At 41.2% G+C, this 17,844-nt stretch overlaps 1 protein-coding gene across 16 annotated transcripts in view; it reads left to right on the top strand.

Annotated features, from left to right (window-relative positions):
* Positions 1-17,844, top strand: part of PKNOX2 (PBX/knotted 1 homeobox 2) — a 424,329-nt gene that overhangs the window by 324,907 nt on the left and 81,578 nt on the right. For 14 of the 16 annotated variants that reach the window (XM_033918096.1, XM_033918094.1, XM_033918108.1 and 11 more), the window contains one exon: positions 16,192-16,363. The exons of the other annotated variants lie outside the window; for them this stretch is intronic. In XM_033918096.1, the coding sequence (XP_033773987.1) occupies positions 16,192-16,363 (172 nt within the window). The remainder of the gene's footprint in view (positions 1-16,191; positions 16,364-17,844) is intronic. 16 annotated transcript variants of the gene reach the window in all.

The raw sequence follows: 17,844 nt of genomic DNA, 5'->3' as shown, positions 1-17,844 counted from the left end.
CTCTGATGTCACTTCCTGGATCCGTAGCTAGGAAGTGACATCAGAGGAAGAGCTGGCGTGACAGCAGCTTGGGAGTTGCTGCTGGCGGTCAGGAATGTTACAGAGGTACAGGGGAAGGGAAGTGGCAGGAAGGGGTGGGAAAGGAGCATGTAGGGGGGGCAGAGAAGAAGGCGGGGTAGGGGCACCATCACCTCGGATGCCTCTCACCCTCATTACGCCACTGATCCTAAGCATTCTGCAAGTTATACGTTTGAACTTCTGTAGCTTTTTTATTTTTCCACATAAGAGCTCAGGGTTTGGATTGTTGTACAGTGCTCCCCCAAGATTTGAGGTGTTCTGTTCCAGAAACCCCCGCGAATCTCGAAAAACCACAAATACAGTTTTTCATGGGGGAGCCTGAAGAGGGCAGCCGGAGCGCCACGAGTGCAGGAAATCACTCACGGTTCACTGCGTGTCAAAGCAGCTCCTGATTGGATAAGGCCTGACTTCATGCAGGAAGAGGCGGTGGGAGCGAACCGCGAGTGATTTCCTGCACTCACGGCGCTCCGGTTGCTCTCTCCTACCTCTCCCGCTGCTCTCTCCTTGTCAGTGGTTCGCGGTCCGAAAATACCACGAATGACCGAGACTGCGAACCGCCGACCGCAAACAACCGGGGGAACCCTGTATTACAAATGGTTTGCTCTAACAGAATTTTTGTTTCTAGTGACTTTTAATCACCTTTTCCATGGTCTCATTTACTTGGATTTCTGTTGATTCATTTGCGGTAACCTATGAATGTATGTATTAACCTTTCCCTCTGCCCCCACACCCCTTTCTTTGCCAATACTGAAAGCACAAAGGAAGAATAAATATCAAATGTAATTACACTAAATTGCAGCTTAAACCCCTACAGAAATAAGCAGATCTCTTTTAATCACCTTCTTAAGCCTGTGCAAACCTATGCCCAGCCCTCACGTCTGTTCACTGCTTGACAGCTCCCATTCCCACCCCATAGATCCTCACCGTCCATGTTCTTCTCATTCTGTGCAGTGGGGAGCAGAGGGCAATGTTGAATAGTTTCTGTCTACTTCTATTTCTCTTCTTTCCCATTAACTTTGTTTTGGGTTTTCTCTTTCCTGTACCCTTCATTCTTGCTTGCTCTGGCACCATATCTTTTCTCTCTTCCATTTTTCTGTTTCTTTGTCTCCTATTCTCTTGTTATCTTCTTATCGTTATGTTGATTCTCTCTCTATTATTGCCTATTTCTTTTCCCTCACTTTCCTTTTTTCCTTCCTTCCCTGCCCCTCCATCTTATATTTCCCTCCTTTTTATCTGATTCTGTTTTCTCTATCTCCTCACTGTCTCTTCCTTTCTCTCTTTCTGTTAAGGCTTTCCTTTAGCACCATCCTCCTGCCCCTTAGTTCTCTGTTCCCCTTTGGGCTCCCTTTCTGTTAGTTGATCTGCACCTTTTTTCCCCTCTGTATATCTATCTTCTTTTAACTTAATAGCAGAGCTGTGCTGAAAGTGCTAGATTGGACTAATAGAGGAATTCATTTCTCTTTATTAGTTTGTGTCAAATGCTTTGTATTTCTGACTGCAAACCACCCTTTCCCCCACTGCAAAATGGCAACTCCTTTCAGATTTTTCATTTGTTTGGCACCAAGGAGGAGTTAGAGTGCAAACTTTAATTTCCTCAAAATTTTGAATGTATTTCACAAAAAAAAAAAAAAATACATGTGTACACAGACCCACTTGTGCGGCTCTTAGACCGTCACGCTTCCACTTTTACACATGCTCAGGCTCATACAGTCACCCGTAGTTTAGTTTATTAACAATGGACATACTGCTTAGCCAGTAGGATCTCAATGGTGAAAAAAAGGAAAAGAACTACACAATTAGGAAAGAGAGAAAATTCATTGTAACACATCCATTCAAAAAAGGGGAAGGGTGGTGGATGCCTGGAATGCGCTCCCGAGCAAGGTGGTGGAGAGGAAAACGGTGACGGAGTTCAAAAAAGCGTGGGATGAACACAGAGGATCTAGAATCCGAAAATAATAGTAACTATTGAAGAACTAAGGCCAGTACTGTATCTATATATGGCCATTTGGTGGAGGATGGGCTGGGGAGGGCTTCAGTGGCTGGGAGGGTGTAGATGGGCTGGAGTGAGTTTTGACAGAGATTTCGGCAGTTGGAACCCAAGCACAGTACCAGGTAGAGCTTTGGATTCTTGCCCAGAAATAGCTAAGAAGAAAAAAATAAAAAAATTTAAATTGAATCAGGTTGGGCAGACTGGATGGACCATTCGGGTCTTTATCTGCCGTCATCTACTATGTTACTGCCTTTTTGTAGTTATACAACCACACTCAAAGTGGTTTACATACAGGTTCTTCATGATTTTCCCTATCTGCCCCAGTGGGCTCACAATCTATCTGATGTACTTGGGGCAGTGGAGGATTAACACCCCCCCCCATCTTTTAGAAAACCACGGAAGCGGTTTTTAGCGCTCTGAACTCTGAGTGTCGGAAGCAGCGCAGAGCATTCAGCGTGCCGGCCTGCACTAAAAAATGCTTCCGCAATTTTGTAAAAGTGTGTGTGGGGGGGAAGGGTCACAGGGAGTAGTGTGGGGTTTGAACCCACAACCTCTAGGTGCCAAGACTGTAGCTCTAACCACTGCACCACACTCTCCTCTGAAAAAAAAAACAAACAAAAACAAACTTAAGACATACAAACTACAGAAGCCTTCACTGGAAAATGAAAAGGTGTGGGAAGTCTGGGACAGTATTAGCCTATTTTTTCTTCTTTCTTGTTTTGCTATCCTATTTGATTATTGTAATTCCTTCCAATTTAAAGTTTTTCATTATTTTTAAATTATTGTAAACTCCTTTGATGGTCTTCGTGGAATTAAGAATTCTATGAGCATCGAAGCTAATACCGCTGCGGCTGGCGATTAAAAAAAAAAAAAAAAGCCTAATGTGGCTTCGTAAAAGGGGGAGGGGGAAATAATCTGGAAGCTTTCTTTCAAATGTCATACAAAAAATGAGCTTTTAAGCAAACTTTAAATTTATGAAACTTTCTTCGGGCTGAGAGAAAGTTAGCCAGTGAAACCTGATAAAGAGTGGGGCGACATGATCCATTGCAATTGTCTTGGTGGAGAAGACTAGATATCATCAAAATGATGATAATGCCTAAAATCAATTATACTCTTCAGATGCTGCCTTTTTTATTTTAGTGTCATAGTTTATGGTAGGCTAGAAAAGATTCTCACGACCTTTCTTTAGGATAATAAGCCACCACGTATCGCCATCAAAAAATTAAAAGCTAATAATTTAATTTTTAATTTAATTTAATTCTTATATACCGCTAATAACCGTGAGGTTTCTAAGCGGTTTACAAAAATGATGCATTAAAGATACAATAAATAAAAACTAAATAAATAAGATAGGTACTTGGAAATTCCCTAACTGTCCCAAAGGCTCACAATCTAACTAAAGTACCTGAAGAAACAATTTATGAAAAGTAAAGATAAAAATATAAAGACAGAGGTAGAGATAGAGATAGGAATGAATATTCCAACAAGTAATGAATAAATAAGTTAAAGATAGAATTAAAATAATAATTAAAGTAAAGATAAGTATAGAGCTGAGGATGTCCAGAGGAGGAGCCAATCATCTGGAGGAGTTAATTTTCCTAACTTTTTGGAATATCGCCCAGCGCATAATCTAAAACAATCTTATAGATGGTTTGTTGATAATGGAAATACAGAAGAATGTCCTGATTGCTTACATGTTCAATTAATGATATTGAACAATTATCCTCTACATCTTTTTCCATTTTCATTGAACAAAATTGTATCTGATAAAGATGTTCTGCTTTGCAGCACGTCAGAAGCTGTGAAGAAAGTTGAGAAATGTTTTAACACGCCATGGGATACCATGCTATATGTATCCATATTGAATAACAAGTTGATTAAAATTCAAGGGCAAATGGTGCAGTGGCCTTTGTGGTTCGGGTATAATATGGTCAGTTTATCATTTAAGAAGAGATAAGTGGTTAACCTTTCATGACTTGCAGTGTGAATATAACTTGCCCCCTAATCAATTTTATAAATGGTTACAACTCCAACATTGCCTTAATGCTTTTCTAAATAGTATAAGCCGCTCAGCTCTTCCGTCTCAAGTCTACTATCGTTCATGACAATAATAATATCTAAAAAGGGGACAGCTTCTAATCTAAATGGTACAAAATTCTGCAGGTTAATTCGTTTCTCATCCTAAGGGTACTAAAGCAACATGGCAATTTGACATCAAGAAAGATGTTTCTGAGCAATGTTGGGAACAGATTTGGACTTCCATTCACAAATCATTAAGATCAGCAGCAATTAAACAATCCATATTTTTTGTATTCCACAAAGACATTTGGACACCTTACAAACTATCTAAAATTAAAAGTGATAACTGTCCTTTTGATCACTTTTCTCCTCAACAATGAATTTCCTGTCTTATTATTTCTCTTTCTTCTTCCCCTTCTTGAAGTCAGTCAACTTGTACCTTTGCTTAATCTTTTGTAAACCGCATAGAACTTCACGGTATTGCGGTATATAAGCTGTTGTTATTATTATTATTATAACTTTTCTTCTGTGGCTGTATGTGTCTCCATACCGGGCCTATGTTTCTGGGTTTGCATCCCATGCTCGGTGTCCTAAGTGCCAGTCCACCCCGGCGGGCCTGCTTCATATGTTTTGGTCCTGTGATCAACTTCAGACCTTATGGTCTTTTGTTGCTTTGTATTTACAAACGACATTGAGTAAGCTGATTCCTTTGCGGGCGAATATTTTGGTTTTTCCCCAAGTTACTACATTGGGTTTGTCTAGAGGGGGTAACTTGCTGTTCTACAAGGCATCCTTATTGGCCAGAAAATGTATCCTTGTGTTGTGGCAACAGCTATTAAAATTTGAATACTTGGATGTGCGTAAGGGTGGCCCTGGTCCCTGTTGGAAATTTCGGAGAATCTGGGCCCCTGTAGGGGACGGTCTGTCCCATCGAGCCAGAAGTTCTCTCCTGAACTTTTGACACTACAGTGCGGGGTGGGGGGAGGTGGGGGGGGTTGGGTTGGGCGGGGGGGGGGGGTCTTTTAGGCCTCTGTGAAGGATCAACATGGAGGTCTTGTGTTGTCTGCTGTTGACTTTACACCTGTTGCTTTGTTTGACATGTATGTTTGTAATATAAAACATTTTCAATAAAAAAACATTATAAAAAAAAAAAAAAGTGATAACTTGAACAAGTGTTGGACATGTCAAAAGGAGGTCGGCACTTTAATTCATTCACTCTATTATTGTGATCATATACATGACTATTGGCTTCGTGTATGGGATAATATCAGTTCTTTGCTGGAAATAAAGGAATCACTTACACTAAGGGCTCCTTTTACGAAGCCGCGTCAACGGCTTTGTCGCAGGCACATTTTTAGCGCACGCTTACCCCTGCGCTAGCTAAAAAACTACCGCCTGCTCAAGAGGGGGGCGGTTGCGGCTAGCGCAGCCGGCAAATTAGCACGCGCTATTACGCGTGTAAACTGCTAACGCGGCTTTGTAAAAGGAGCCCTAAATATTGGGTCATTTTGGTCTTCTACAGACCAAACCAGAGAATCGCTCAAAATTGCTAAGAATTGTGCTCAATTTGGCTGTTAAAATTATATTGCAAAATTGGGAAAGACCCATGAATTGTGGACTATATAACCTGGTGGAATACTGTGGGTTTTACTGCCAAATATGAGCGTGTCGCTACAGAAAGATCCAATGCTTTACATACATTTACTAAAACATGGGAACCACTGATAATCCTATAGACCAAATGATTGATTATGATTTGCCTGAATAAGATGCACATCCATACTGTTCCTTTTGTTCTATTTATGATAGTATCAATGATCATTAATTTATTATTAATTTGCTGGTTTTCTAGTTTTGCTTGTTTTGTTTTTTTTTGGGGGGGGGTTGTTATTCATACACATGGTCTATTTTATTTGTGATGAGAGTCATAGATGTATGAATTTATTTTTTTTTTAATCAATAACAATTTATTGAACAAAAAACAAAACAAAAACATATCACTGGCATTTTGGATTTGCATAACCACATATTTGGATTCATTTTATTTATGGGCGGTATAGAAAGTGTTAATGAGCTACAAACTGTAAACTTGCATGGGTTCCTTCACCAGAACCCAATCTGGAAACCAGCTTCAGAGGGTCTGACTAGTAGTTAAACCTCCCTGACTTGGGTAGTGGTGTACCTGTAAGAACCTAATGAAATTCTGTTTTTAGCAAAGCCTTTGACAGTGTTCCACACAGATGTCTAATAAATAAACAGAGTGCCCTCAGGATGGGTCCCAAAGTGACAGGCTGGATCAACTGGTTGAGTGGAAAGCAACAGAGGGTAGTGATCAATGGAGATCGTTCTGAGGGAAGGGATGTTACCAGTGGTGTGCCTCAGGGTTCTGTTCTTGGGCCTGTTCTTTTTAACATTTTTATAAACGATATTGCTGCAAGGTTGTCGGGTAAGATTTGCCTTTTTGCGGATGATACCAAAATCTGTAATAGAGTAGACACCCCGGATGGTGTGAATAACATGAAGAAAGACCTGGCAAAGCTTGAAGAATGGGCAGAAATTTGGCAGCTAAAATTTAAAACTAAGAAATACAAGGTCATGCATTTGGGTTGCAAAAACCTGAGGGAACTGTACAGTTTATGGGGGTGAAGAACTTGTGTGCACGACAGAAGAGTGGGATTTGGGTTTGATTGTATGTGATGATCTCAGGGTGGCTAAACAGGTTGAAAAGGTGACGGCGAAAGCTAGAAGGATGCTAGGGTGCATAGGGAGAGGTATGGCCAGTAGGAAAAAGGAGGTATCGATGTCCCTGTATAAGACTTTGGTGAGACCTCATTTAGAATATTGTGTACAATTCTGGAGGCAGCACCTTCAAAAAGATATAAAAAGGATGGAGTTGGTCCAGAGGAAGACTACTAAAATGATGTGTGGTCTTCGTCATAAGGCATATGGGGACAGACTTAAAGATCTCAATCTGTACACTTTGGAGGAAAGGCAGGAGAGGGGAGATATGATTGAGACATTTAAATACCTACGTGATATAAATACGCATGAGTCGATTCACTTTCATTTTAAAGGAAGCTCTGGAATGAGAGGGCACAGGATGAAGTTAAGAGGTGATAGACTCAGGAGCAAACTAAGGAAATAATTTTTTACAGAAAGGGTAGTAGATGAATGGAATAGTCTCCCAGAAGAGGTGGTGGAGACAGAGACTGTGTCTGAATTCAAGAAAGCCTAGGATAGGCACATGGGATCTCTTAGAAGAGAGTAAGAGATAATGGTTGCTGTGGATGGGCAGACTGGATGGGCCATTTGGCCTTTATCTGTCATCTGATTATTCTAGTCCTCTAAATTTCCTCTTCATCCTTTCCCTCCTCTGGAGTTCCTTTCTACCCTAACTCCTGTTAACCGTGTCAAGTTTTGCGAATGTAGAGATGATGCGGTATACAAACCTAAGGTTTAGTTTAGTTTAGATCATGTTTCTATGTTTCTATTAGCATTTTCAGACGATAGACTTCTGGTATAAGCAATGAGGTTTGATATCCTAACTGTTTGATCACTAGCTTGGAAGCCTTCATAGTCTTCCTCTAAAGGTTCATTTTCATCGAGCATTGTTGATGGCCAAAGTTTATGCGAAGTTGCATCTTTCCAGGCATTGATAAGTGCATAAATGACATCCTTAAGACAGAACTCCTTAAAGTCTTGAATTCTTATGCCTATGTTAATTGCATCAAGCATGCAATTTAGAAAACCGTATTTATACTTGGTCTTCATGGAACATAAAATCCCCTGGTCACAAGGCTGTAGTAAGGATGTCAGATTGGGTGGGAGGAAAATTAATTTTCACAAGAAGTTCTTGAGGCGGATGAGCAGAACAGTTGTTTAAACCAGTAAAACGTCACAGTTCTCTTCCAGTTCAGCTCCTCTACAATGAGCTCTTGCTGCTGGCACAAAATTACCCATGCTTTCTTGTTTACAAAATAGTCCACAGGTAGATGACATATATCTTTCAAACATTGTGAATGTTGGCTTTTTCCAATCACTGCCAACTTTAATTTGTGTGTGCCTGCAGCATTGCTACATGCAAGAACAGTTATCCTGTCCTTTGTGTCCTTAAAACCAGATGGTGCTTGTTTATCAGCAGTTGTCAGTGTTTTTCTTGGAACATAGTGCCAGTTGAGAGCTGTTTCATCAGCACTATAAATTTGTTCAGGACCAAGGTTTCCATCAGATACTCTCTTAGCAAATTCATCAATGTTCAGCTACCTCATAATCAGCGGAAGCTTTTTCACCACAGATTTTGTAAAATTTAATACCATGGCATTTCTTAAATTGCGGCAGCCAGCCTTCTGAATGTTTGCACTCACTGTCGATGTTCAGTTCTTGATGGCATTTTTTGGCTTGCTTCTTACCATTAAACCAGTCAATGGCATGCGTTCATATCTTCTTTGCCAAACCCATTCTATCAGCACATGATCTAAATCTTCGTTTTTTGCCCTATGCAATAGTTTTCTGGTTTTCATTAATTTCTGTTCATCATTTTCACTGTAAAATATCAACAACTTATCTTTTTGTTTCTTTAAGTCAAATATGGTTTTTGTTCTCACACCATATTCTTCAGTCAGCCATCTCTAATCCTAAGTATACTGGACTACTGCAACATCCTCTACCCCCCTGATTAAACAACTACAAACAATTTAAAATACAGCTCTGAGACTCGTCTACTCATTGAAGAAACATGACCACATTACTGAGGCATACATCGATTCACATTGGCTTCCAATCCAGGAAAGAATACCATTTAAATTCTACTGTATACTATTTAAAAGTATAAACGGAGACAGCCCAATCTACCTAAACAACCGATTCATCCAAACTACCTCTACCAGGCATAGAAAAACACACACCCCATTCACTTACCCCCCATCAAAGAAGTAAAACTGAAAAAACTATACGACGCCTACTAGCCACTCAAGCAGCAAAACTAGATAACCTATTGATAACAACCCCAGACTACAAGATGTTCAGAAAGGAAATAAAAACTATACTCTTCAAGAAATCTCTGAATAAGGCTTAATACCACGAATACTGTCCTTATCATCCTCTCCCTAACCCCTGATCCTACCCAACCCACTCTTGGAAATGATCTCTGATCTAACTTTGTAACCCTCCTTCCATAACTCTTTTTGTAATCTGCTTTGAACCGAAAGGTAATGGCGGAATAGAAATCTGTTTCAAGTTTCTTCAGTACCTCGACTTTCTGTTCTATTGGCAGAGACAAATGCTTCCTTTTCTGCTTCTCTCTTCCACCCTGAGTGGAATTTGCATCTCTCTTTGCCATTTTCCAGTCCTCCATCCTTCTCTGCTTCTCACTGCCACTCTAGAATCTTCAGCTCTCTGCTTTCTAGCCACTTTCCAGCCCTCTGATCTGAATTATGCAAAGATCAGGAAAAACGCCTGTACCTGCATTGGTATCAGCATTTGTCACTTGGGGAAAATTAACTACTTCCAGTTAGCGTCAAATTTCAGTTTACATTGCTTTTTCATTTTGGGAATTTCGATAAAGGATCTTGTACTTGCAGCATATCAAGGAGGGGTCACTGCCCTCTTCCCCAGCTCAAACTACTATATATAATTCTGAGCACCCATTAGGAAAAATTACTACTACTTAGATGTACTCAGTGCTGTTACAAGGAAATATTTTTAAACCAATAGGAGGAAATTTTTTTCACTCAGAGAACGGTTAAGCTCTGGAACGCGTTGCCAGAGGATGTGGTAAGAGCGGAAAGCGTAGCTGGTTTTAAGAAAGGTTTGGACAAGTTCCTGGAGGAAAAGTCCATAGTCTTATTGAGAAAGACATGGGGGGAGCCACTGCTTGCCCTCGATCAGTAGCATGGAATGTTGCTACTCCTTGGGTTTTGGCCAGGTGCTAGTGACCTGGATTGGCCACCGTATGAACAGGCTACTGGGCTTGATGGATCATTTTTCTGACCCAGTAAGGCTATTCTTATGTTCTTAAGGAAGAGACAGTCACTGCTTGACAGCATCTCAGTGTCAAACACATATAAGTAATAGCTTTTATAAAAATCACTGGTTATACGTGTTTGCCAATTAGCTTTCTATATATGTAAATTTACTTATATTTAAAATATTTCTAATCTGCTTAGGTGGATTACAAGCATGCATTTATAATAATAATAATAAAAAAAATACATAAAAACAAGCCATAACATCAGCATAATATTTCCAAACCCTTCTAAAATAATTTTCCTAGTGTGTTTATCTCACAATGACTGTTTAGTGAAGTGGAGCAAAACTAGGACTGTTCATTTCAGCTCGCAGGACATAAAGCTATATACAGTATTAAAATTTCAACTTAGAGACATAGAGGGCTGGCTTCTCGAGCCATCTGCAGCTTTTTTTTGTCTGTTCGGCAAGAGAGAACTGTTTTCCTTCTTTAGCTGGAATTAATTTCTACAGGCCAAGGTGCAGAGAGTTGTTAAAAGAATTGGGACCAGATTTAAAGTCAAGGTGAAGCAGCTCTGAGACAAGAGGGTGTCGAGCTTATAGGATGGCTCCATGCCCATTCTATAGTCTGTTGCAAAGATATTTGCCAAGGCTAACAAATTGGTCTCCTTTCTGCCCCCGTGTGCGCTGCTTAATTCTCTCCAGAAAACTGTTAAGAGAAAACGAAATTTGAGCTGCGTGCGGAGGATAGAAATGGGGAGAGCGTGCTGTTGAACTCTTACCACCTGGCATTACTGCTCATGTTATTAGTTCCTGGTAATTTAGTGCCCCTGCACCAGGTCGATTTGTGGCTTTCAATTCTGATTGATCTAGTAGATGTTCAAATGGCAGATGGCACCTGCTGGGAGTTGGAAGGTTCATAAGGCACAATAATTCATAATGCTAGCTAGAATTTGCCTTTCATATCCCTGAGCTAAGCCCCGGCAGGGATGCTGAAATAACAAGAGCACCAACTCTTAGATTTCTTCTTTTTTTCATTATTCTGCAGAGCTCAAAGGATTTTACATTAAACTGGGATCAGGCCAGATTAGGTTTTAATTTGCTGCGGTATGACTGCAAATGAAGACATACCCAGCAGTTTAACCCCTTCACCTGCCTCACCTTGGCTGTTCCATGGTCTCCTCTACTTTCTGCTGCTTGCTAGGTTTTGTTGGTTTTTGTTTTTCTTTTATCCAATAAACGTGAGCGACTTAAAAAAAAAAAATTAATGAACTGGACAAGCAAACAACGAGCAAGGTGCGGAAATTGTGTGGAACTGCAGAGCATCATTTCATATCGTTTTAACCCAAACTGGCAAGAAAAAAAACACATACTGCCCAATATTTAGCCTGGGGTGGTAAGCGGCATCTGAACTGCTCACAGCTGCATTTTTAACTGACCCTCTGTATTCAATGCCGGGCATATACAACTGCCGGCATTGAAATGTCCAGGACGCGGTGGTCTCTTGGAGACTAATTGAACACCGGCTGATATTCAGACCTGAACCCGGGTTAATTTTACCACATAAATGCTGGGTTTTACTAAATGACGCTAGGGGGTTTTAGTGCGGGCCAGCGAGGTAAATGCTCTAGCGCTCACAGGAATTACATAGTAGATGACGGCAGATAAAGACCCGAATGGTCCATCCAGTCTGCCCAACCTGATTCAATTTAAATTTTTTTTTTTTTTTCTTCTTAGCTATTTCTGGGCGAGAATCCAAAGCTTTACCCGGTACTGTGCTTGGGTTCCAACTGCCGAAATCTCTGTCAAGACCCTCCCAGCCATTGAAGCCCTCCCCTGCCCATCCTCCACCAAATGGCCATACACAGACACAGACCGTACAAGTCTGCCCAGTAACTGGCCTAGTTCAATCTTTAATATTATTTTCTGATTTAAATCTTCTGTGTTCATCCCACGCTTCTTTGAACTCAGTTACAGTTTTACTCTCCACCACCTCTCTCGGGAGCGCATTCCAGGCATCCACCACCCTCTCCGTAAAGTAGAATTTCCTAACATTGCCCCTGAATCTACCACCCCTCAACCTCAAATTATGTCCTCTGGTTTTACCATTTTCCTTTCTCTGAAAAAGATTTTGTTCTACGTTAATACCCTTCAAGTATTTGAACGTCTGAATCATATCTCCCCTGTCTCTCCTTTCCTCTAGGGTATACATATTCAGGGCTTCCAGTCTCTCCTCATACATCTTCTGGCGCAAGCCTCCTATCATTTTCGTCGCCCTCCTCTGGACCGCCTCAAGTCTTCTTACGTCTTTCGCCAGATACGGTCTCCAAAACTGAACACAATACTCCAAGTGGGGCCTCACCAATGACCTGTACAGGGGCATCAACACCTTCTTCCTTCTACTGACTACGCCTCTCTTTATACAGCCCAGCATCCTTCTGGCAGCAGCCACTGCCTTGTCACATTGTTTTTTCGCCTTTAGATCTTCGGACACTATCACCCCAAGGTCCCTCTCCCCGTCCGTGCATATCAGCTTCTCTCCTCCCAGCATATATGGTTCCTTCCTATTATTAATCCCCAAATGCATTACTCTGCATTTCTTTGCATTGAATTTTAGTTGCCAGGCATTAGACCATTCCTCTAACTTTTTCAGATTCTTTTTCACTGGCCCACACTTAAAGCCTCTAGCGTCATTTAGTAAAAGGAGCACAAAGTTAGTTAGCATTTTTTTTGCTGTCCTAGCTATATAGAGTTATTTAGCCATTTAATGGGCTGAAAATCACTGTTATCTGGCTAACTATGCGTTCCACCCAAACTCCGCCCCTGGCCCTACCCCTAACTTTGATCCTTTGTGCAGTCTATGCACTTATTTTTTTTTTCTCTTTATTCGCTGTAAGTCACCTTGAGCCTGATTAGATTAGATAACCTCTGGGCAAGCCTTTTAAATGACCAGAAGCCTCTCTGGCCATTTAACTTGCTTTGAATATCAAGCCCATAATATATTTTTTTCTATATTGCAATAAAACGTACCGTCAATCAATTGTGTTTGTTCTTGCTGAATAGCATGCTTATTTATTTATTTATATTTATTTATCGGGATTTATTAGCTGCCTTTATGAAAAAATTCATCCAAATGTCGTATATGTTCTAAGTTGGATGATGTTAGATTCTGGGCCCACATAATACCCAGAGGTAGGTGTCTGTAGAGAACGGGGTATTTTATCGGTGACCCATCAAAAGCACACCGGACTTTGGCGCGCCGACAGTTGCGCGCAAGACATAGGCGCTCTGCTGGTCCCGCCGCTTTACAGCCTTTCTGTTACCAGTGGGAGGGAAGCCCCCCCACTACATGTACAAGTCGTCACGCTCCTGTTGAGGGGGTGTGTGGGGGGGGGACTCTCCCCCCACACTACACTGAAAAACTGCCGACCACCGAAAACTGAAAAGAAAACAGATTAGATAGGTTTTATGTATTTTTTGAAGAGTAAGGTTTTAGTGTCTTTCTTGAAGGTTTTGTAGTCTGTGGTCGATGACAGCAGAATGGTGATTTGTCTGTCCAGTTTAGCTGCTTTGGTGGCTATTAGGTTGTCATATAGTTTTTTTTTGTTTGACATTTTTGGATGGTGGATATGTGAAAAGTGAGTGGGTTCTCCTGTGCCTGGATGAGGAGGATTGAGTTAGTCGGTTATTCCAGTAGGTTGGGCAATCTCCGTTAATAGCTTTGAATAGTAGGCAGTAGAATTTGAAGTGTACTCTTGCTTGTATTGGGAGCCAGTGTGAGTCATGGAATGCCTCTGTGATGTGGTCATATTTTTTCAATGAGTAGATGAGTCTTAGGGCTGTATTTTGTATTGTTTGCAATTGTTTTATCATGGTCGCTGTGCATGGGAGGTATAGTGTGTTGCAGTAATCTATTAGTCCTAGGAGAAGAGATTGTACCAAAAGTAGAAATTGTTTCTGGTCGAAGAATTTTCAGATTTGTCTTAGATTTCTCATGATCACGAATGATGCTTTTACTACTTTGTTGATTTGTGGTTGCATGGTACAGCCTCTGTCAATTAGTACTCCCACACCTATTTTCCAGGTAGGTGTCATTAGGTGTTGGAAGGCGCCTCCACTTATGCTTCACTAGGTGCTGCATGGAATTCTATGCCTAACTTTTAATTTTTTAATTAATTATTCAGTTAACGTCCGTGTGCATTTAAGCTAATTGATTTAATTTAGTGTTAGGCAGTCTCAATTACACCATTTATAGAATTTGGTCCTTTTTGCTGGACTTTTTTTTGGGGTGCTTAGACATCCTTTTCAAAATGTCCTTCTAAGGCAGGGGTCTCAAAGTCCCTCCTTGAGGGCCGCAATCCAGTTGGGTTTTCAGGATTTCCCCAATGAATATGCATTGAAAGCAGTGCATGCGCATAGATCTCATGCATAGTCATTGGGGAAATCCTGAAAACCCGACTGGGGTTGCTGCTCGCACTGGGAACGTTTAAGAGGGATGGGAAAAGGGAAGGGGCACAAGCGCACGGTAGTGGGGGGTAGGAGACTGAGAGGAGGATGGGTGTCAGCACCTGGAGTGGATCACCCCCTCTTACTACGCCACTGTGTGAGCTTACTGCACATTAAAAGGACGTACCGTGGAATGTGTGCTGCCGTCTCCTAGTAAATTTACCTATCACCACGCTACCACTTGACAGCACTAATCGGCACATGAGGCATTCCCACACACTAATTGATTAGCATGGCCTTAGCACATGGGCCCTTACTACCTATAAAATAGATATCGGTAAGGGTCGACGAGGTAACTGAGCACTAATGGTGAGATTAGCAGAACACCCAGACCTTTTGGCTCCAAGCACTGTGGGAAAGTATTCCATATGGTAGCACTGACTTGAATCCCCATATATTATTCAAAACACCATCTGATATTACCCAGAAAGACTCTTTAGACTCCTGAAGCAGGCCGGTTTGGCCGAAACATGTACATGTCGAGTCATTGAGTTATTGGATGAATAAAGTCATTTGAACCATTGGATGACTAAAAGGACATTTTCATAACAGCTTTTGTTCACCAGTCTCTTTAGGACAAATCCACTCCTTATTTTGCGTATTTGTGGTTTTGTTTCTCCTGAGATTAGCATGTGGCCATTAATTAGGAAAATGAGAAAGTCGGCCATTTTCTAGCTCTGGCACAGGCGGCCTGAGTGCACGGGAAAGCCATGTGTAAGCAGCGCGCTAAATCCACTTTTGCTACAGCTTTAGTAAAAGGAACCCTAAGTGTGTAACGTTTCCGAGGCATTTTGTGTTTTGTTTTGTTTTTTAAATTAAAATTTAGATGGTGGTAATTTTTTACTTCAGCTGCCTAACTTGCATAGCAAGCATCTACTTCGCTTTCACCATTTTTCAAACGGAAAATGCATACTTGCTTTCTCTTTTAAAATTATTTCATCAAATTACGCGCACCCTTATTTAGGCCTGCTTTTCAGTGTACACAAAATTATCAGGAAAATGCACTTGCGTGCTTTGAAAATTCAGAACAGAAGAGAAAGCTTGCCGAGGCAGATTAAGATCCGCAGAGCCCAGTACTGTGGGCTCCTTTGACAAAGGTGCGTTAGGGCCTTAACGCGCGGAATAGAGCGCTAGCCGCTACCGCCTCCTCTTCAGCAGGCGGTAGTTTTTCGGGTAGCGCGCGCTGATCTGGTGCATGCGCTAAAAACGCTAGCGCACCTTTGTAAAAGGAGCCCAGTACCCTGCTGATCTGAAAAAAGATGAAATAAAGTTGTTCTCTGAAGCTCTCCCCCCAATAGAATGAACCCCCAGCTATGTGCATAAGCCAGTCCCTATCCCAAATCTGCCCCTGAGACTGCCTCTGTTCAAAGCAGGTAAAAATATGCATGAAGCTAGTATTAAGCGCGAATGTCTATCCTGATAAACACCAGGCAATTAAAAAAAATATTTCCATGTATAAACCTCTGTTTTATGTATCTAGACGGCTTATAAAATTGTCTCTTTAAATCCCATTAATCTGCAACAAGGTGTGTTTACTAAAAAGGCTTTTATTGATGCAATGGAGAATGACTGCTTGCTGTGGCGAGGAACACGCGCCATGTGATGTATCGAGGTTCTCGCCTTCCCCCTTGCAGGCACCCTCTCTTCCCACTTCTGACTCTGCTCTTCGAGAAGTGTGAGCAGGCGACCCAGGGGTCAGAGTGCATCACCTCAGCCAGCTTCGATGTGGACATCGAGAACTTCGTTCATCAGCAGGAACAGGAGCACAAGCCATTCTTCAGTGAGGACCCTGAGCTGGACAACCTGGTAATACCTTGTTCCCATTCTGTGGCACCATTAGGGTTAGATAGGATCCCACCACTGTGCAGTCACAATTGATACAGGGCAGGATTAGTGCAAAGGCACATTAACTGTAAGGTGGGTCCCTATGAAGACTGAATGGGGAGATTACTCATATAATTTATTGGTTTGGGACTTGAGCCGGGACATCCCTCCTGCCGAGACAGTGTCGGGTGGAGGTTCGGGAGTGGGGGGGGGGTGGCAGGAGGAATTATGCAGACTTATCTGTAATTCTGGTATGACGTACTGCCTAATTTGAACCAGCAGTTACTGAAATGCACTGTGGTGCATTTCAGATAAGTCTGCATAAATGATAACATAAAAGTCACACTAAAAGATATTAAGATAAGAATAAGTTAATTAGAAAAATATACATGCGAGAGCCGATGAAGAAGTGTAGCAGCTAAAAAATCTCTATAAGTTCTGTACCTTGCGTACAATAGAGTGGCGCTTCCGATGGCTCGTTCGTTTCTAAGAAAAATATCATGGATTGTATGAAGAATCAGTCCTACTAAACCTCTATGAATGAGATTTTTTTTTTTTTTTTTAATTTATCAAATTTTACATTTTATAAATCAAGTATCCACTTGTACAGAAAGTTGAAGAAAAGCAGGAAAATAATACTCATAGGTAAAATACATAATAATCAAATAAAAATAAATGTTTAGCTTAAATTCAGCTCAATTCCTCTAAATTAGATCCAAGAAGGATGAGGCGGACTTAGTAACAAATATTAACAACTATCAATTCAAATATTAGGAAAACAAAATTCTATGAATGAGATTTACTGCAAAGAGATGTGATTGGTTCGATTTTGGACTTGAGTTATTCTTTGTATATTAGGCCTTCTTAAGTTAATTATCAACCAGTTCAAGAGAAAGTGATGGCGGGCAAGTGCTTCAGCTTGGGTGTGGTTTTAAATGTACAAATTTCATATTGTGCAACCTCTTGCATGCTTTGTACCCACATTTGTAAAGAGGAACTCTCTTCTACTGTCCAGGATTTCAGGATCACTTTTTTGATCAATAAATAGGGCAATGTAAGTGAGCCTTCATTTTGATTTTGAGTTTTTCTGCAATGAGGGGCTGGAGAGAGGTATTCCGAGGGTAGAATCAGGATGGAGCCAGAAGCATTAATAGCAATCCTAACTTTGTTCACTTAGCTATGTGTGTGCTGGTGCCAAATATGAAACCCCTCACAGCTACCAGGTTGTGGCCAAAGATGTGGAAGAGCTCCCCTTCCTCCTCTCCACTTTTATGATCTGACCCTTTCTCACAATATTGCAAAAGGTGAAGTGGGGAAATATAAATAAAGTAGTGCAAATAAACTCCACTTAAAAGTAGCTGAGAGTCTGCTCAAATGGAAGAAAAAGCCTCAGGTTTTATTGGCAGAGCTCAAGCTCAAACCACCACCTCCACATCATTGGCTAAAAAACTTCCATAGAGTGA

Source organism: Geotrypetes seraphini, chromosome 13 (genome assembly GCF_902459505.1).
Source record: "Geotrypetes seraphini chromosome 13, aGeoSer1.1, whole genome shotgun sequence".
Taxonomy (NCBI): Eukaryota; Metazoa; Chordata; class Amphibia; order Gymnophiona; family Dermophiidae; genus Geotrypetes; species Geotrypetes seraphini.
The sequence above is the reverse complement of the archived record's forward strand: the minus strand, read 5'-3'. Positions and strand labels throughout refer to the sequence as shown.